Source organism: Chelon labrosus, assembly GCF_963514085.1.
Source record: "Chelon labrosus genome assembly, chromosome: 21".
In the NCBI taxonomy this organism is placed as follows: Eukaryota; Metazoa; Chordata; class Actinopteri; order Mugiliformes; family Mugilidae; genus Chelon; species Chelon labrosus.
The window spans coordinates 10,365,136-10,386,479 of NC_140354.1; the positions used below are offsets into that span (position 1 = coordinate 10,365,136).

A 21,344-nucleotide genomic window follows, 5' to 3' on the forward strand; every position below is an offset into this window, starting at 1 on the left:
TTATGAAAAAAAAACAAAAAAACAAACCTAATAAAATGTTACATTTTTCAATTCCTCTGCAGAGCGGACAGACCTACTTCATAAATGACGGAGTTTCAGTCAATTTGTTTGAGTGGTTGACACCTTTGGTGAGTTGATGTTTCTCTCTGCCAGTAAAGCCTACAGTAAAACAAAAACAAAAAACAAAAAAACACCAAAATAACAATTTCATGATAATGGAATAATGTTAGTATTAGTCAATGAAGCTACAGCCAGATTTATCTGCGGTATAGAGCCCCTGTTGTCCAGAGAGTAACATACTGTTGTATTGGATCATCCAATGATCTTTTTGCTATTGCTGTTTTGGAATATTCCAAAATAGCAAAAAGTTTTGAAATGAAACTATATTTTGTCAGTGAATTAAATATATAAAGTGTGTGAACGTTTAATTTTTTTAGAATCAGGAAAATGGGAAAGTGGAAGGATTTGAGCAACTTTGACAAGGACCAAATTGTGACAGCTGGACCATAGACTATAGATGGACACGGAACTGCTCCTCAAAAGTGAAGCCAAACCAAGTAGAGCTCCCCCTTGTGGCTGGCTGCAGTATAGGCCGTAAGCTCCACCCCCTCCATGCTAGTGGGTGGTACTTGTGCCAAACGAAAATACTAAAATACACGTTAAATAATTATTTTTCAAGGATGGTTTCTGTCATTTTAGGTAGTTGATGTCAGGGGCGGAGTGGGGCACTAAAATCCACCGGGAAAATTCTGGCCGCACCGCCCCCCCTCCCCTTTAATATAATACTAAATAATATATATATGGCAGTATTTGGCCGCTATTCGTGGAGAATTTAGTAAAGTCAATGATTCTGATAAGCTCAGGCCGGTGGCGTTTGCCTCGCGGCCGCTCAATTTGTGATCGTTCGGTAAATCCTTCGGCCGGCCGACCGGGAAAAGTCCCGGTCGTCCCGATTGCCACTCCGCCCCTGGTTGATGTAATGTTGATGCATGCTCAAGCCGTCCAGTGAGACCGTGAAAGTTGTAAAAAAAATAAATAATAATAAGTACAGTGTAAAATCCAACATTTCCTTGTAACTGGTGCAGGTAAAGCAGAGTGTAGTATTAAATCAATGAAAACGCAAGTGAGTCTGGCAAGAAGTGTGGTCGGGTCATTGATATTGCGGCTCCGTGTAGCTCCACTCTTGGACCATACTACGCAGACTCATGGCTCCAAAGTCGCAAGATGTCGCTGCCCATATCCCCAGGAAAATTGCACCAGTTTGGCCAATGCGAGAAAGTGAAAAGACATTGTCCACAGTTATACAGTCTCTGAGCTAGACCAATGGGAATCTGAGAGTGTCCAAAACTTCAGCTCATGTTTTCTTTAACATAATGTGCTTGGTGCTGGGGCGTCACTTACCTGGGGAACACATGGCACCAGGATACAAGGAGCAACCTCTTGCCGTTGCCATGGGGGGTGTAGATGGTCTGCAGCAGGTGGTGGTGTCAAAGGACCCAGGTTTCCCAGAAGAATATTACACAGAATGAGATCATCAACGTTGTTCATTTCACTTGTTGCTGGGTTTGAATCTCTTAATGGTCTGACACACAGTGACTGACACACAATAAATACCTGACAGCTTTTGTGCTTTTGTGTAGTTTCACCCTTTCAAAACCCAACCCAAAGAAAAATCCATAAGTATTTCAGGTTTATTCGTAGTTTGATTGAAAAATGTTTACTTGCCTTTGTCTTGTATTCCTTTTCTCCGTGCAGTTTGAAAAGCTGGGCTACAGCCGTCCGTTGATAAATCTGCCAGTTTCTCTCGTCTATTCAGCAGGTAGATCATCTATTTTATTTATTTTTTTCTAAATCCGTTGGGCTCCTAATGACGTTTTCTTCTGTTTTTAAGCCATTCTGATGGAATATCTGCATGTGGCTCTGAGGCCGGTGATAGGAGTGCCTCTCCTTTTTACCAGAAGTGAGGTAAGTATGCTTTCCTCCGTCTCTTTAAAACTTTAAATCTCACCACAGAGTTCAAATAATTGCTGAGCCAGCTGACGTCGGCCATTGGTGCATGGAGGAAAAATTCAAAAATCAAATGTCTGTCCTAAAAGAACTAAAAGGAATTAGAAATCACCAAGATGTGACTCCATGTTTTCGAGATTAGAGTGAACATATGCAGGACAGGGCAGAGGCAGCTGGCAGTAACTCTGCCCGTGGAGGCCTTCAGACTGCATCCTAGGAGTCCCTGTCGCATCCTGCAGGTCCTCATGAATGTGTGATGAGGCAGAAACCAAAGCTGAGCACCATGGGACTGCACCTGTGGCTCATTCTGTCAGACAGCTACCTGCCTGATCAGTGATTGTCCCGTGAATAAAACATCGGCTGGACAGGAAGTAGAGGTAAAGGAAGTGACCTCAGCACGGTCGCCATGACAAGCAAAGCTGGGAAACCTCTCGCATGTCCTGAAATCATCCCGGCAACTCTCTATTAGAGGCATCGCTAAGACGTGCAGGGCGTTTTTTTTTTTTGTTTGTTTTTTGTTTCATCTTCCTCCATGTGAAGTCTCTTGATTCTCTACGTTTCTTTAATGTTATCTAAACCCGTACAAAAGAGCCGAATCTGAGTGGGGATTTGTTAAAAATGTGTTGACAGAAGCAGTTTTACTTTGTAAGTGGATAAAAACGTGTGGGATGAAGAAAAACTGGGAAAGAGCTTTAAAGAGCTCCTCCTGTCTCACTGGTGCCATCTTGAACTCTTTAGTTCAGACACTGGTAAGACGATGCAGTAACTGGAGGCCTCCATAAATCACATGTGATCAAATTGAGGCTAATCTGAACCACTAGCCTGACAGAATTACCTTCAAACTGATCTTTTGGCTTGGGCGTGTCTGCAGAAGTGATTTTTGTCTTGATTAAGAACTTATTAACACCTTGCATGCAGGTCAGGAACATCGCAGTCGGCCACACCTTCAAAATCGACAAGGCCCGTCGAGAGCTGGGCTACTGTCCGAAGCCCTACAGCCTGGCGGACTCCGTGGAGCAGTACCTGAAGTCCCGACAGCCTCGCTCCAGTTCCCCTCGTTCCGGCCTCTCCTGGAGCTCCCAGCTGCACCGGCACCCAGCCCTGCTGCTGCTGCTGATGGGCCTCGGCCTGGTGCTACTCATGTTGTCCTGCACGCTCTCCTTGAACTGAGTCGTTTTCATTGTACTGGACGAACGGCTGCACTGTAAGCTGCGCCGGGCTTTGTCATTTTAAAATCAAACAGTTCTTCTCTTTGTCAGGAGGTTGTAGTTTTTTTTTCTAAATGTGGCGGAGCTGTCTCACAGCTGATGTTAATGTCCTCGAAGGAGACGGCAGACGTGATTAATGAAACTCACCAGAAGCAATGAATATGCCCTAAAAATAAAGCTGCAGAAAGTCATGCTCTGTAGTTCACGTGTTTCCTTTTTTTTCCCAAGGACGTGCAAGTTCTCTTGATTGTAATCTTCCACCTTTCTGATGTTAGTATATGTGGAGTTCAAAATGAGTTATGTGAATATTATGTATTTCTCTACAGTTTTAGGAGCTAATGCATTAATAATGAACATAATTACTATTTTATATCTATTACAATCACTGGATACATTCAGACTAAAACACCTTTATCTTTGAAGTTGCCACAAGAGGTCGCACTTGCACTGCCAGAGATTTTCCCCGCAGTTGATTAATGTGTAACACCCCAGTTCAGTTCATGTGTAATGTGTTAGTATGTTAAGTGGACCCAATATATAAACCTGACTCATTTTCAAGTCCACAAAATCATCAACTCATGGCAACACTGGGATTCTAACTCACATAATAAATCCAGTGACTTAGACAACTCTGTTACGTTACCACAAGAGACCATTAACAATAAATGAATACAGGTAAGTGTATGGCACCTTCAATCCTTATTTGCGTCCCTGTTTGATGGTGGCAACTAATGCCAGAAATTATTTGTGCACCGTCCGCAGTCTGTGACTTCCAGCCAATAAATGGGCTTGAGAGTAGTTTAATTTTAAGTGACTCTAAACATTTACATTTAAATCTTTAAAGAGTTTTATTGATGATTCACTTAATGCACGGGATCACAGTGTTACATTATTAATGTGTATTTTTCTACAGGCTGTAGGATTGTGGCGTGTTTCGATGCCACTGTGAGTCCTTTCAGCAGAGATATCACCCGGAGAGCCGTGACGTTTAGGTTTCTTTATTGAGAACACAAACACTACACAACATTCCTTATCGTTTACAGGCTTGCACTCCTTTCTCCTGCCGACAGCCGTGCGCGTGTCTCTTTGCACTGTGTTCACCAGGTCCAACACGCTACTGTGTTTTAAAAGGAGAGAGTGATTAGTCCAACAGGATGCAGGTGTGCCAATCACTCTCACCTGGTGCTGCTCTCATGAGCCCTCTCCACACCTCTCTCCTGCAGCTGATGCACCACGCTCCCTCCACAAGGATACTGCCTGTTCCAGGTATTTACTATGTCTTTGTGTACATAAACTATGGCACTCAATTTTTAGATCCATTACAATTTTTGTCTCCTAAAGGACTGCCGCTGTCAGGTAGCAGGAATGGGTTAAACGTGTTCTTTCAGGGGCTGACTTTGAAACATCTACTTTTTTGTGATTTATTTTCATTTTTAGCAGCATTCTCTTGGAGTTCTGTTTTCAATATCTGGGGCGACGACATTGCATTGCTTAGTTTTTAGCTGAGATCGTAGACTGTATAAAAAATGGACGACATGACAGCTACTCAAAGGTGAAGCCGAAGCAAGCAGAGCTCCCCCTGGTGGCTGGATGCAGTACATGTCAAAAGCTCCACCTCCTCCATGTTAAGAGATTTCTGGCATAAAATACAATAATGATAACAGGTAACTCTGGACTCAACGGGGAATAGCACTAGCGTACGATAACAAAATATTGGTGAAATGAACGAGTTTCGCGGCAGATAATGCGTTATTTAGAGGCTGCGTTTCGGTGCCCCAGTCACTCCCAGTATATGAATATACACAGATCTAAATATCTCCCGACTGACTACAAATTACACAAATGTTATATGGGTGAGTAAACGATTGTATTTTATGCCGGAAATAAGGTCCAGGTTGTAAAAAACAGTAGTTCCGCTTTAAGTACACATTAAATCATTTTTCTTTCAAGGATGGTTTCTGTCATTTTAGGTAGTTTATAAAGTATGTTCAAGATTAAAATGATTAAAAATGTTAGAAGCAAATGTTTTAATCTATAATTTCATCTGTTCAGAAGAATGTCCAAACACCTTACTCCATCCTATTTAAAGTTTAAAATGCCACTCATTTCATATTTTATATTCATCTTGTATGGTGTCTCAAATCAGATTTGCGTAAACCTAACATGTATGTATGCAAACAGGATCAAATAATGAGATCTGTATGCATGTAACAAGCTGTCCAGTGAACACTTAAGTATTTTGTGGGAGTTGTGTATGCTTTATTTTCTTAGTTTGGAAAGCGTCCTATCCTTCCTTTACGTTCTTGGGTCGCCTTGATTGCAGTGCCCAGTTGGGACGTCTTCAAGGTAGCAAGGATTTTGAAGTCAGGAGACTATGGCCACTTAAAAACCTTCACTTTTTTTTCTCCTGTAGCCACTGAAGGTATGACTTGGCCCTCGGACTCCCCGATAAATTAACCACTGACATTATATAATATTATCAGAAGTTTAAGCACAGATTAAAATGTACTAGTTTGTGTTAGCAGTTGTGAATTTTGAACTAAGCCCAGCCTCAAAAAATAAAGTAATGTAAGTCATGTTAAAATGCTTCACTTTTATTAGGAGAGTTTTATTTTTTTTTTTTTTTAAAGGAACAAATAGTATAACGTTGTCACAATGACAAATGACAAAAAAACCCTGTGGAAATTTTGTGTTCATATTGGAAAGACAAAACAAAAAAAGATATGCCAAATTGGCTGCTAGCAGTTCTATTTCCCTCGGACGATTACACGCACTGACATCTATCACTGATTTACTCGGAAATCTCAAAAACTGGGTGATCGCTCAACCAGTCGAGGCTTGCGTGCATGTGGTTGGTTAGCCTAATCCACGGCCTGTGTGTGTGTGTCCGTGTGTCCCAGTGACGTCAGAGTGGACTCGGTGTAGTGGAGAATGTGCTGCAGACTGTCGTCAACAGACCAACACAGCACATTAGCTCTGCACTACGGAGAGAGAGAGAGAGAGAGAGAGGGGAAAAAAAAAACAGCAGTGGAGCAGTGGAGATGATAAGGAGAAGTGGAGAGAGAAATGGAGAGAATACTTGGTGTGGGAGAAAGAGAAAAATTGAAAGCACAAGTGATCTAATGGTTTGCAGTATTTTCTCCCCTTTTGTGGAGCTCAGCAAATACTTGTTCTGCTTCTGGTATCCCCCCCACCCCCCTTGTTAGTGCTATCTTGGATAGGAAATGAGAGAGTGAGGAGAATGGGCGATGGATGTGCAACTCCCTATTATATCCCTCCTGCTCTGCCCTAATTAAGCCAAGCGTTTTAGTAGATTGTCAGTGTGGAGGAAGGCAGTGATGCAGTGGAGACCCACTACATTAGTTTTAGCCACACCATGAAAAACCCCTGACGCGCAGATAATTCAGCCAATTGACTGAAAAAGCTTCGGCGTTAACATGTCCTGCCGTATGTGTCCCAAAAACATCCCGATGCTGACGCGTTCTTGAAGTCACTCTGCGTCTTACATAGCCCATGAAGCCTGAAAGGCGCTGCAGATTAGACACTCAAAAATGATTGTTCTAGATTAACGAGCGTTTTCTCTCCCTCTCCTCTCCGAAGAGGGCTGTCGCAGTAATTGTGAGGACCAAAAAACGGCCCGGGGCGGAATTTTTACAGTGTCAGAAACGAAGGATGACCATAATGTAATGTGACTACTGCTCCCTGTGACCTACGGTATGTTAACCAACCAAAGGACAGGAAGGCAGCATGAAACGGTGCACTGATCATTACAATGTCCCTTTAAATTAAAAAGATCACAATGCAGTAATATTCTTTTGAGTAATCACTATTTATTCAGCTGAGTTTTAATTGTCTTATGGGAATGGCTGAAGTCTACTAGAAGAAAAGGTTTCTCTGACTGATGAGCAAAAGCAAAGGCGAAAAAGGGAAAAAGGAAATTGCAATAACAATACGTATGTTAAAATGAAATTCCTCTCTTGCCCCTCTTTCTACCTTAAAGCTCAGGTCATCTACCATGGGATTGGGAGCTTGAGGGTCCTGCGCAATATTTTAATTGTTCCTAGGACTGAACCCTTTTGGACAGAGATCTCAGATGTTGTTCCTGGAATCTGCTGTAGCCACCTCTCAGTTTGGGGGTAAGTCACCACTAAGACTACTCTTACCTTCACCTTTCACATTAGTTCTTGGTATTTCTTAGTGATAATTCTTTCTTCTTTCTTGTTGCTATCACCACTACGGCCCTCTTTTGCTGCTGCGTCTGGTTGGTTAGCCGTCAGCATGTTTTTCACTCTGTATCTGGAAGTCTCTCGGGATTTTGGCTACGTTTCAATAAGCTACTGCAGCAGCTTGGTTATGGCCTTATAATACGTATGCCCTGCCTGCTAGCATCTTACACCCTGCTGTTGTGTGCTGGACTGTCCTGCACCTGAGGTCACCCCTGGTGTGGCAGGCCCCAGCTTCTGTTGATGTTCTGTATTCACAGCCTGTTCCAGTGCTGCCATCATTATAACCTCTAAGTTGTCTTTCAATCCGGCCTTTTCTGGCCACAGGAAGGATTTCTAAATATCAGCCACTTCTGTTACCTGTCTCTGGTACGTACTGTTTGTTCCCGCTCTTCTTTCTCTTCCTCCTCAGGTTTCGGCTCTCTGAGGTGTTCGCTAAGCATTTCGTCAGCCGTGCCATATTCCTGGTTTTCTCCTGGATCTTTCATCTTTCGTCCTGGAGAATGGCTGTGATGCTCACTATTCGTCTGCCTCCTTCCCTTCGCTTAGTGTACAACTTATAACGGGAAACGCTCCCGTTATAAGTTGCTTCCTTCTCTTGATATCAACAACCTCCTCCTTTGGCCAGCGCAGTGTATCTGATGACCAGCAAGGACTAGGTGTTGATAGTCCATATCTTGTTCTTCCCATTCAGCTGACTTCTCAGCTTGCTTTACTCTCTCTAGGTATTTGGCTGCTTCCTTGTGGCCTCTTTAGGGTATCCACTTGCTTGTTGGGTTCCAAGGTACTTGTAGTTGTCAACATCTGCTATGTTGCTTACTGGTCGTTCTGTCTCCTCTGTACTGAAACCTTCCCTCTCTATGTTACCATTCGACCACACTTGACATGTCGATGCCGTTGCTGTTGATCCCGGTGGTGTGGATCAGTGAGTTAATGACTCGCTCATTCCTGGAACACAGCTTGATGTCGTCAGTGTAGAAGAGGTAGTTGATGGTTGCACGGTTCCTTGGGCAGGTTCAATATCCACTCTTGGTTATGGCTGAAGGTGTTTAGGTCTATGCAGAACAGCAGCGGGGAGAGAACATCTCCTCGGTATATGCCACCACTTGCGGTGGTGCGATGGTGACTTGCGCAATTGGCTTGAAGTTGGCATCTAAGGTTGTTTTCCACCGCCCCATTGAGTTCTCGAGTCCTGTTGACATCAAGCGTTCTAGGATCCATGTGTGAGGCACTGAGTTGCAGTCAATCCAGGCGGTGCACAGGTTGGTTGGTCTGTTCCTACAGTCTCAGGTGAGTGCTTTATCTACCCGTAGTAAGTGCTATGCATGCATTCCCCTCTGGCCTTCAGTCACGTATTAGGCCACGTGCCTTCTCATATTAGCTACATTGCCTGACAGGTGATTACATTTGCAGAGGCAGGGTCCGCTCCCTTCTGGGGAACCTTCGTGATTAGGACTCTATGGCCTTTTTTGGTTTGCTTTTCAAGGTGCGCCCCATCCCTTAGCTGGTGCATATGTGCTTCCAGGAACTCATGAAGTTCTTCTTTAGCCAGTAATAATTCCAGCCCCTGGTGCTGTCCAGTTCTTCATACTTGATACCCTTTCTTGGATGTCTACCATTGTGATGGTTTCAGGATCCTTTTCAGGTGGTCTGCTGGTCCACTAGCCACTGTGCATTGGTGTGTGATGCCTCATCTCATCTGCTTTTTCAGTTTCCAGTCTTGGTGGGTGTGCTCTCACGCTATTATCATGCCACTGTGAGTAGACTAGATGGTTCAGTCGAGAACATCCTGTTTATTCTCCTGGTTTCTACCTCTCTTCAGTCAGTTATCGCTGATGTAGTGATCATAATATTTTGGAGTTACATATTAGGATACAGCTAAACTAGTGCTGGATTTAATCCTGGTAGGAGTAATGAATAATTTATGTAAGGGTTGACTGAAACTGCTAACATTATGATGGATTCTGCTTGATCATGCTGCTGTGCCAAAGAACAGACAAACTCAAGTAGTCAACTACTGGATAAGACTAAACAACACAGCAGACCTAGCACTTGAGGGCTTGGGGAAAGGAAACAAAGAACATGAATGATGGATGAGCTTCCATGTTTGTCAAGCACTGGACTGACCCAAAGCTGTCATGCACCCTAAAGTGCAAGCCAATTCGAGCACGGTGAAGAGCGTTTTAACAGACTCCAGTAAAATCCTTTGCAAACATGACAATCACTTTGTCCTGAACTGACAACTGATTGTGTGACCCTATCCTGTACCCTACACCGCAACCTGACGTGCACCTCCCCAGAAATGTAACCACGTGTCGCGGCTGTAACGCCTGTGATTGGTCTGAAATGTGTTTCAATGTTCATGTGTCTCAGCGGCGGGAAAAGCGCAGAAAATTGTCCAGTTAAGTCTCTAACCCACCGTATACTCAGATGTTTTCTTCACGTTCTGTATTACAGTGATTTTAGTGAAAGTAACTGTTGATCTGAGTTGCTCAGTTCCACACGCCATTGTGTGAAATACAGAGTGAAACCCAATGCAGCTGACCAGAACAATGCTGATACACCAACACAAAGGTATAAATGCCCCCTCCGGCGTAAGCTCTGTGTAGACTGGTTGCAGGAGTATGAACCAAGCTTTACTGTCAACACTTTGAGACTAGATTACACTGTCAATCCGCTCTTCGATCTGTTGTATCAAGTAATTCTGACTTCACTTGTCCCTTCATTCTGGAAACAGATGGACCCTTGGATGGAATAGCTGCATTTCCTTTTTAAGTGCACCCAAGAAGGCCTCTTCAGTCAGCAACAACGCCCAGTTTGACGTTTGCAAAGTGCAACCCACTTTGCATGCACACTGAGTTTGTTGCAGCGGAGGATGCATCTGCAGTACTTCAGTCGCACATTGAGTGGGATGCTGCTCTGAGGGTCCTTGCAGTTCCTACCTTGGTTGTTCCACCCGGACAGGATACCTTACCTGCCTTAACAGACCGCTTTGATAAGATTTTGGGGGAGAGATGGCAACACTTTCATTAAAAAGCGTCTCTGTGTGCGTCTCGAGCCGACAAACTCACTTTTGACTGTGATAGAGACCAAGCAGTGAGGCAACATGGACTCAGGAGTTTTTGATTGAAAAAGCATGTTTTATTTAGCCAATAAATGCGAAAATGATCATATAACAAACTTAATTAGTAAGCCTATATAAAAGGTTAACAAAACTGAGCTATACCCAGATTTGCAGCAACAACATGAGGTGTGAACCGACTCACACAATGACACAGAAGGGGACTTAAATACTGAGTACACCCAACTACACTTGGATTCCCGCATTCCATTACATCCTACCCTCAGCCACGTCTTTTGCTCATGAGGAAGGACACCATAACTAGGTAACTTAGAGATAAATACAGGAAACACACTACCCTGCCAATACAATCTCATAGTGTTAATGCACTCTATGTAACATTATATGTATAAAAGCTTTAATTAAATAATCTGTGTACTTTAAAATAACTAAGTGTGATTGACTGTGAAAGAGACTAATCAGGCAAACGCGTGGACTGCAGTGCTTTTGTGACGGCCGTGTCCATCACTGACTTTACAGCAGGAGCTGATTGAACACTAGTGGATTCTGAGGACTGTGGGACAGATAGCACACAGCGGCCCGTACCATGTCTGTCAGAGGGGGATGTTACTTATGCACCAGGCACATCCTCGGGTCCACAGAGGACCGAGGTAACCATGAGCGGTGACCTGTCGGTGACCTGTGACTCTACGCCTGTGATTTGTTGTCGACGTTCCAGAAATTGCGAGGCAGCCAGACTCGGCTCTGGACGCCGCGACACGGGCGTTCTCAACGCAGATTGCCAGTTTTCTGGTTATCGTTTATTTAATTTGTGGAGCAGTTCTGATTTTTTTTTATTTATTATTATCTCTTATCGAAATGTCCCACCTTTGGGACTCCTGGGTTTCCACATCTCCTCCCAACTGCCTCTCACGGCGCTGTGAGGCATTGCTGGGGATAAATGTGTGGGAAAACATGGCGCTCCCTGGGAGGGCTGTTAAGTTGCACGCTGCTTTGACCTATAAAACATTTTGTATATATTTTTAATACACTTTGTGGGCACGGTTGGTGTTGCATTGGCCTGCACTGTGACATGTGACCAGCGTTGCACTGCAGATGTTTTAGCATTCCTCTTTCCCGGAGTAAAGTCTGCCATTGTGCATATTTAAGAGCAGTGGTACAGGGGAGGAATGAGGAGACGATTAATGTGTAAAAAAAAAAAAAAAAAAAATGAAGCAAAAACAGTGACAACTCACAACGCTGCGTGGCTTTGCTGAGGGAGCAGAGCCATCCACCCTCCATCTCTCCTGGCTTCACAGCTCAATAGCCCTGCATCTCCTGTCTTTGCAGTTCAATCCAAGGATGCAGAGAACCGGAGGAGAACAGATTTGTGTCACTTGTGACCTTAACGTCGTAAAAATTCTACGCATTCAGCGCGGGGTATTAATATGAATTCAATCAGCCAGTCAATCACACGGTCGCTCATTCTGTGGTCAAACCTATTGATTCATAAAATTCGCATCCCACACACATTCTCTGCACACACACACACACGCACACACACACATACTGGTAGTGCTGCAGACTCTGGTAGCGCTGCGCTGTGCAGCCCCCCACCCCGCTCTCTCTCTCTCTCTCTCTCTCTCTCACACACACACACACACTCACACACGCACAGTGACTCCTCCTTTCTCTCCTCCTCTCAGTTGGCCCTGTGACTCCAAGCCGGGACGGTATAACAGTTGCCCGCAGAGGGGGGAGCTGCGGTGGAAGGAGAGGGTCAGTAGCCTCAGCAGCAGTAGTTGGGCGCACCGACCGAAGGATGCTCCAGCGCAGCCATGACTTGCTCGGCGTCAGATAGCGAGAAGATCGTGATCAACTGCGGCGGGATTCGACATGAGACCTACCGGAGCACCTTGAAGACGCTGCCAGGGACGCGCTTGTCTTGGCTGACCGAGCCCGACGCTTACAGCAACTTCGACTACGACCCCAAGTCCGATGAGTTCTTCTTCGACCGCCACCCGGCCACGTTTGCCTTCATCCTCAATTACTACCGCACCGGCAAGCTCCACTGCCCCAACGACGTCTGCGGGCCGCTCTTCGAGGAGGAGCTCGCCTTCTGGGGCATCGACGAGACGGACGTGGAGGCATGCTGCTGGATGAACTACCGGCAGCACCGCGACGCCGAGGAAGCCCTGGACAGCTTCGAGACGCCCGAGCCGGACGCGCCGGAGGATGACCCGGCGCTCACCGGCGGGGCCGATGGCGACCTGAAGCGGCTGTGCATGCAGGAGGACGGCCGCAGGACGACGTGGTGGGATGTGTGGCAGCCCAAGATGTGGGCGCTGTTCGAGGACCCGTACTCCTCCAAATACGCGCGGGTGAGTGGCCGGGACAGGTGTCTAGTTTGTGCCAAAAAAAAAATCCGTTGCCAACGTCCTGTCTGTCGTTTGTCTCACTTGCTCTTGTGGGAAAGTGTTGGAGGAATGGAGGGATGTTAAGTTCACTGCGCTGTTTTTCAAAAAAAAGTAGGCTGCGCCAAAGTAGATCCAGATAGATAGGCAGATAAGCCCCCTTATTTCCATGCACCACACGGGCTATTTTTATGTCTCCTGCTGGTGACCACTTCTGGTGCTCATTGTGGCATCACTTCATCCTCCTCTTTCTCTCTCCCCTTCTCTTTCTGCCTGTCTCTAGTGCATCCATGTGTGCAGCAGTAATTCATTATCCAGCAAGGTAGCCCACTGGGCACTTATAACCGAGTCTAATTAGGTCGCATCCTGAACTGGTTTTTTGATTCTCCTCCACTATTAGTCCATTTTCTGTGTAAACAGTTTAACAGTTTCATCATCAGCTCAGTCGGTGGAAGCGAAAAACCCAAATGGTGGCAGGTGGCCCTGCATCCTTTTATCTTTTTCTTTTTTTTTTCCCTCATACAGTGCTGATGACACTGTAAGGACATCCTGTAAGCAGCAGCAACCACAGACTTTGTCCAATAGGTAGCTGTGTTTTTTTTGTTTTTTTGTGTGTGCAGGCTGGCAATGTCAAACGAGTCTCCCCCTGAGAGTCTGCGTCTACGACAAAAGAGGAAAAAGCGTGAAATGCAGCCCTTTTCCGCAGCGTCCGTCAGAACTGTTAGGCTTTAGTTAGTTTTTTTATTTTTTTTTGTTTTAGTCTGCTGGTTAACGCGCATGCGTCGGTTGTTTTCTCATGTTCTGCTGCTTCGAATGTGGCACGAAAAAACTCTGCACTGATTTACTGCACGGCATCCTTAAAGGGACGTCTTGAAGGGTCCAGTGAAGCATAAAACACTTAAGTGTATAGGTTTTGCCTTTGTACAGCCCTGTAGCCGTAGTAATTACATTTGTACTACACGGTTTTGGAGGTCACATATCCGGTGTTTGCAGAGTGGAAAGAACAGGTAAGGAACAGAGGCTGAAGATGATATTTAGCACAAGATTTTTTTTAAAATCCCGGGAAGTGTTTATGGGTATTTACGTCCTGACCCGTCCTAACGTCGCCGTGTAAAGGCTTAAACATTGTTTGTAATGACTCAGGAGGTCAAGAGGTTTACAGAGCGTAGGGCGACAGAGACGGACTGACAGACTGACTGTGCATTCACTTTGGGGATACAGAGGATACGACTCTCAGGATCATACAAAGTGAAGGACATACTGTACCTCCGCAAGAGTACATTCTCCCAACAAATGAAGCAGAAAATCATGGGCCTTAATAATTTCTTTTTGGCCGGGTCTGAGTCTATTGCACCTGCAGCTGATCTTGTGGGTCCCAAACAAGGACACAGAATGTCAGAGAATGGTACAAAGCTAATGCTGCCTACTGCTGTAGAAATATTATATATTTTCAAATTATATTAAATGCTACACGGTCCTGTACTGTTTTTATTTAACCTTGATTTAACCAGAAAGCACTACTGCATTTGAACTAAACATTACTTCAGGGGAGAACAGACCAAGATCATCGATATCAACACATAGTTTAAGACGAAAGACCCTAACCCCAACTAGAATTGAGCAGGGTTAATTTCAAGAGAAATCAGTGCTTGGTAAAATTAAAAAACATCTTAAAAGATCTACTTCTAATCATATAATCATTTAAACTTGCTGCAGAAACCACAGTTGGAGACATCAAAGAACGAAATACATCAAATATCATTGCATATTAAGCACGTTTTGTGTATTTACTTGTGGTTGAGGAGTCGCCACAGATTTCAGCCTTTATCTTTCACCTCAAAGAAAATGTGCATTTGCCAGTTTGGGCAGCCAACGAAGGTTTTGCGCACAAAATATATAAAATGTAAAAAATGAGACATATTAACAGTATTGTCCAACAATAATCTATGCGATTATGTGTTCGGTGTAATGTTAACTACCTCTGTAACCGTGATCCTTCCCTAATCGTGCTGTAGTTGCCTCGCAACAGTCTCTTGGAAGATATATTAAAACTAAATTGCAATGGATTGCTTTAAAAAGAAAAAGCTTGCCACTATACAGCGGTTTATACTTAATGTGAATACAGATCTTGCAGTACTATATCCACTTGTGAGTTGCTGCAGCATTATTCAACTGTAACAGTTTTATAGATATGTTCACTGGCAACACTTGGTTAAGGACTCAGGAGGTCATTGTATTGGGACCAGAGTGCATCTGTTATCAAAGCCCGAACCTGCTAGGCTACGACTTGGTCGATGCAGCTGTGATGTGCTTTGTTTCTGTTATGTTGTGCCGTTTATGCCCTTTTCTTCCTTTGTACAAACTCTTCCTAGAAAATTAGCCACAGCCGCTTGAAATTTAATCAGCGTCCCTTGCAAAGTCCTCTGCAAGGGAAACATTTTTCACTGAGCTCTGCTGCTGTGGCGATGCAGCAAATTTCACCATGAAGACATTGTCAGCAACATGGCATAAGATTAGTGGGTGTTCCCTAATGCAGCGTAGTGGACGTGGAAAGTGTTTCCGAGGAAAGTCCTTGTCTGCAGCCTGATGTGCACAAAGGTAAGGGTCCGTTCATCGCGACTTGCCGCTTTAATTTGAGCTTTTTAGCTGTGGACCTGTTTCTGACTGAATCTCAGGAGCTGCAGGACCAAATAAGGCGTCTGCGCACGCTAACAGCTGATGCTGACCAGCTAGCTGGTGTGCTGACCGACATCTTTAACCTCTTCCTCCAACAAGGTGTATTCCCCACCTGCTAGAGATCTTCCACCATTGTCCTTGTGCCAAAGAAGACAACAGTCACCTGCATCTACTACTGACCGATTCCCATAACCCCAGTTGTTATGAAGTGCTTTGAGAGCATTATATTGTCCCACATTAAGAGCATCATTCCCACTGATTTGGACAGCTACCAGTTTCCCGATCAAGGCAACAGATCTATGGAGGATGCAGTATAAAAAGCACTTCATACAGCCCTGTCTCATCTGTAGCATCCAAACACTTACGGCACGATGCTATGTGTTGACTTTAGCCCCCCAGAAACTGGTGTAGAGAAACTCGGACTGAATCCACATAACCAAAAACCTCACCCTCAAAAAACCCCAACAGAGTCTTTTCTTTCTCGGAAAGCTCAAGCAGACCAGGCTTCCCTCGATCCTGCGTCACTGTGCCACGGTGCGGCATGCCATCTGCACAGAACATAACAGGAAGGACTTGGCCCGGGTGGTAAAAACAGCACGGAGGACAGAGGGAACTGTCTTCCCAGATCTGGTCACCGCGTATCGAAGCCACCCACACAAGGGAACTAGCTGCACCAGTGAAGACCCACCACGCCCAGGCCACAGTCTGTTTGTCCCCTTGCCATCATGATCATGATACAGGACTATTCGCCAGAGCTGTGGCTACTGCGCTTGTAAACATTAGAATAGATCATGTTTAGAAGTGGGGACAAAGGTGCTCCATGGCATGTCCATTGGTTTATCTAAAAGATGGGTTTGGTCAGGTCAGATCAGGTCATGATAAGTATCATCTTAACATGACCAGAGTTTAATTCTGCTCATTACAACCAAAGAGGTATAAACTGTACACATTACAGTACACCATGTAAAATGTGCCTAATTTATAGGTCTCCTTGCAAAACCAGAGGAAGATTTTACATTTCCTGCCTCTAGAGATTAAGCTCATCATCTGTCCCCTGCATTCATGTTGCCTTTATAAATATCCTTATCCCTGCCTATGTAACAGTTTCCATTTCCATCTCTGTCTGCGCTCTCACCTTTGCTGCCCTTTGCTAAATTGTCCCAAGAAATCCATGGTCATTTGCGGAGCAAGGGCCCAGTGCTGACCTGGATCTTTCTCCGTTGAGGTGTATTTCTGTGGACTCTCGTATATGCCCAAAGACAGTATATTGACTCAGTCACACTGTGTGATAGAGGCGCACACACACACACACATGCACACTCAGCGAGGTTTGCACACATCCACTGTAGGTGGGTAAGTGTGAATACGCAGCAGCGAATGCACATGCAGAACTGTAGATACGAGGAGATGAAAACATAGATACTTAAAAATATATCAACTTCTATAAACCCATTCATCTGATGTAGCTATCAGGGTAATCAGTAAATTTATATTCATAACACTTTTAAGAAACTGCACAATCTGAAATCTCAGCATATTAAAGCCTCTTCTTTCAATAGAGAAATGGTAATCATGATCGAAAAGTGGTTCATGGCGTGCCATTCCTGGTTGAGCGGTACATGCCGCAGATCTCCAGTGGCATGCATGTGGTATTCTGCTGAGAAGGAGCAGGTGCCACTTGATACCGGTGGAAAGTGATCCCCTTGTCAATCTCAGGCAAACCTTGAGGTGGACAACTGAAGAACGCATGCAAAACATGTCCACTGATGTCCAAGCTTACCAGAAGCCTGGTGGCTCTGTCTAAGATTCTTTATTTGTTTCTAACTCATTGTGTCGCGGGACCGATTTAGATTTGAACCGCACCTGATCTCCGTTTTTTGTCAGCGAGCTAAAGCCCTGTTCACACCTGCCAGTAACGCGCATTCTTGGTGATCCAAAAAGCAAGTGGGCAGCTCTTAAGCGCACGTTTGGATGCGCCCAAGATGCTTTTACGATGCGCTGAGATCGAAATCCATTCGGACGAATTCTAGGACGCATCTGACCGCATTCGTTCAGCAGCGTGAACACAACGCGGGGTCACATTGAAGGACTGCCTACTCAACTGACCGTGCTCCGCCTAGACGGAGTTTCGCCTCATTAATTTCGCAATTTCCCATCTCGCCTTGAAATATGTGGGAGTGCTCCATATTGTCAGAAAAAATAAATAAATTTCCGCGTACCTGTTTCACGCGCGGGACCGGGGCAAGCCGGAGTCGCGGCCGGCTGAGGAATCCGAGAACCAGCATGACAGTAAAAGGAGACAAATCGGTGTCATTGTTAGAGGGGAGCAGCACGAGTGTGACAACTGAGGTGACTTTGAAAGTGTTGCAGTCAATAGTTTTAGTGCCAACGCAGTGACATAAAGATTGGATTGGAAGGGGTGGAGGGTGGACGGTCATAGCAGCAGCAGCAGCAGCAGCGGTAGGTTGAGATCAGGTGGCTGGCTCGGTTTTAGCTGATGAGGTTGCTGGGTAGTGCTGATGTTTGGTGTGAAGAAGAATCAGCAGATACTGGTGAGAGAAGAAAGCAGTAGAATAGAAATAGAGAAGGACCTGTCTTTCAGTGTGTACATCTGTCCACTAAGTGTAACATCTATGCAAAGGTAGCTGATTTATTTTTTATATTTTTTGTTCCTCCTTGTTCTCTTCTTCTTCCGTCCGTGCAGTTCTGCTCGGTTCGCTTCCTCCCTGTCATCACCATTGACAGGTTGTAGTGCTTTATTGCCACAATTTCAGAGCAGAGTGCTGGATTGCTTAAATATTGCTATTTAGTCCCCCCCCCACACACACACTCCCAATGTGCTCTCCTTCCCTCCAACCCCCACTTCTTCCACCAACCCCCACCCCCTCCCCCAGCTTTCTGCTTGTGCTATAGCGTAATACTGCAGTACCCATATAGCTGACTGCGCTCTAGTCTGCTGCAGAGAAGAAGAGAGACAGGCACAGGGAGAGGGGAGGTGAGAGTGATAGAATGGGAGGTGTTTTTGGTCGGTGGGGGTGAATTCAGAGTAAGAAGCGGTAGAAGAAGGAGAACACGATGGGGGTCACTTTCTGCAACCCTTTATTTTCATGCCTGCTGCCCGTTTTTTTTTTTTTTTTTTTTCCCTCTTCTTCCCCTTCTTCTTCCCTTTCTTTCCTGCTGAGCTCGGCAGGCTGGGACACTCGTATCTGTATCGATCCGGTCGTACGTCTCCGCTTGCCTCATTCAGGCGGACGTCTCAGCTGAATGGTGTTCCTTTGTAAGCAAAACCTTCCCACTCGCACATTCCCTCCTTTCTATCGTTCTCCCTTCCTCCCGGACTCCCTCCTTCCTTTTTTTTTTTTTTTTTTTTTTTACGCAACAGGGTGGGATGGCAAATCCCAGTCCCTCAAGGAAGAGAAACAAATATTGCCCCAGTGACAAAGCCACACACACACACATTCATGCTCACACACACGCTTACTGTACCACCACAGTCCAATCTGTCACTTTGGCGTCATTTCAGGGGCATCGTTGCACATCCGAATAATGTGGGTCCATCAGCATTACAGTGTTATTTACTGTGGTGCGCCAGACTTTAACAATTGAGGTCCTGCAGTCATTTAGGTCAGGTTATATCAAAGCATTTAAAATAAAACAAATGGACTAGCTTGAGCCCTTAATTGACGCATAATTTATAAACCGATAAAATTCCGATGGAACGATTGAGATACAATACTGGAACAGCTGGTAAATAGTAAATTGTTTCATTAAGAGCTAAAATGAAGGATAAAGAGTACATAATGACATATTTTGCTGAAAGTAAGATTGGTGCAGTTGGTTAGCAATTTATAAATGGCTGAAATAGCTAAAAGTAACTGATGAAAGGTGCTAAATAGTGCACAAATAAAAAATCTGCAGTCATTTAAAAACTCAGGGCAAGGTCGACAAAAACAGATAAAGTCCTGCCCCCAACCACAGGCCAGGGTAGAAACGAGGGGGGGATAATCTCCTGGCGCCTGTCATATAATGTGTGTTAAATCAGTTTGCTCCTTCAGGGGCGAAACGACAACTGCCTTCAAGCTGGCACATAAAGTATCTGCATTCAAAGACACCAAACTGAAAGTGGACAGGTGCGTAATTTGACAATATTCCCAACACTACCTGGGAATCTTTTGGGAGCATCGGCATTCTGGACCGTCCTTGCCCCGGCTAGTGCGCAGTTACCAGATTTTGCTGCTGACGGACCTGGACTGTGACTGTGAGGCAATTTTATTTATGGATCAGGTACACTGCTTGCAACCAACAGAATGGAACATGACACTGGTGAGGTCTGCAGGATCTCAGTACCTCTGCAGTAAAACACCGACAACCAGATGATGACATTCAATCATACACACACTTCTCTATTTTTATTTTTATCTCCTGGCGTTTTTCAGATTTCCTCCTGCTTTTAAATCCTTTAGCATTGCTCTCTCTCTCTCTCTCTCTTTCTCCCCCCCGTCCCTGCCTGGTGATTTTATTGTGCTATAGGCAATATGTCCACCAGGGTACCCCTTCCCCCTCTGTGCTTTTTAGGATAATGCTGCGACAGAGCTTTCTTTCTCTCCGTGTCACCCATTGCAGGAGGGAGAGAGACCGAGAGGGAAGCGTGGATGTAAGAAGAGAGGGTGCAGAGAGGGAGAGAGAAAGAAGGAGGGAGGGACACCGTATTATTTTTGATGACAAGAAAGAAAGTCTTTCACCTCTTAGCGATCTCCACCGTCCTCTCGCCTTGCAAGGGGGACAATTACATAATCAGAAAAACACGTACACGCACATCAAAAGCGCAGAGACACCTGCAGTGGCAAAAGCGGCTAATTGAGTGGTGAAAACAGCGTGTGCAGTAAGCCAGTAGCCTCGATACATAGAGCACATTCACACATGCAGCATATTACTGCAGAATGATCTGCTGTGATGTGCTGTGCGGGGAGTGTGTGTGTGTGTGTGTGTGTGTGTGTGTGTGAGACGGAGGTGAGAAATGCAGCGGATCTCCCTCTGCCGTACTAGCTGAGTTTATACACCCTTGCTCACTGTTGAGCAGATAGAGCTGCAAGAATACCATAAGGAGCTGTGGTATGAGACCGGAATATGACCTACGTATTTCTTAAATATTCACATTATATTAAAACAGCATATAGAACAAGGTTTGACATTTAAACAATATTAAATATGTGTTTTTTTTTTTTATAGCTAAAAGCGTAAAGGCTTCCAAGAGTGGCAAATAGCAAGCTAATGCCGAAATTTTAAATCGAATTAAAAATTGCCACGATAGCACCACAGTGTGGCCAGTAACAATTCTGCAATTTTTTTACGCTCTCCTCGATGCTTTCAGAAACAAAACAGCCTTACAATTCTCTGATTCTGCCGTTGCGAGTGAGCAGCAATTTCTGCCGGCAATTTAGCGCCCAATATTGTGTATTTTTTGTGTGCCTCTGTACAGGTATCACAATGCGCATGGTATAGCTGGACTAAGCTGCTAATGATAGCTGACAATTATCAATACACTTAGGGCCAATATGACTTTATCCCTCTGGAGATCTAGGGCTCCCATGAGAGTCACGGTCACTTAACAACAAAAAGGATGAACTACAACTCTGCACTGTCTTCAGAGCGAATAGGACAATTCTAGGATAGGACAGACAAAGGAGGACGACTATATGTATATATATAAACAACAACTGGTGTGCAAGACAGTAAAAAAACAAAATACACAGCA

At 44.8% G+C, this 21,344-nt stretch overlaps 2 protein-coding genes across 4 annotated transcripts in view; both read left to right on the plus strand.

Annotated features, from left to right (window-relative positions):
- Window positions 1-3,455, plus strand: part of sdr42e2 (short chain dehydrogenase/reductase family 42E, member 2) — a 10,261-nt gene extending 6,806 nt beyond the window's left edge. The window contains exons 9-12 of the mRNA XM_084569976.1: window positions 63-128; window positions 1,756-1,819; window positions 1,892-1,965; window positions 2,926-3,455. Coding sequence (XP_084426102.1) covers window positions 63-128; window positions 1,756-1,819; window positions 1,892-1,965; window positions 2,926-3,177 — 456 coding nt within the window. The 3' untranslated portion in view covers window positions 3,178-3,455. The remainder of the gene's footprint in view (window positions 1-62; window positions 129-1,755; window positions 1,820-1,891; window positions 1,966-2,925) is intronic.
- Window positions 3,456-12,337: 8,882 nt separating this feature from the next.
- LOC311506565 (voltage-gated potassium channel KCNC1-like) overlaps window positions 12,338-21,344 on the plus strand; it is a gene marked incomplete at both ends in the record, with an annotated part of 49,214 nt that continues 40,207 nt past the window's right edge. For all 3 annotated transcript variants that reach the window (XM_084570566.1, XM_084570565.1, XM_084570564.1), the window contains one exon: window positions 12,338-12,880. In XM_084570566.1, coding sequence (XP_084426692.1) covers window positions 12,338-12,880 — 543 coding nt within the window. The remainder of the gene's footprint in view (window positions 12,881-21,344) is intronic.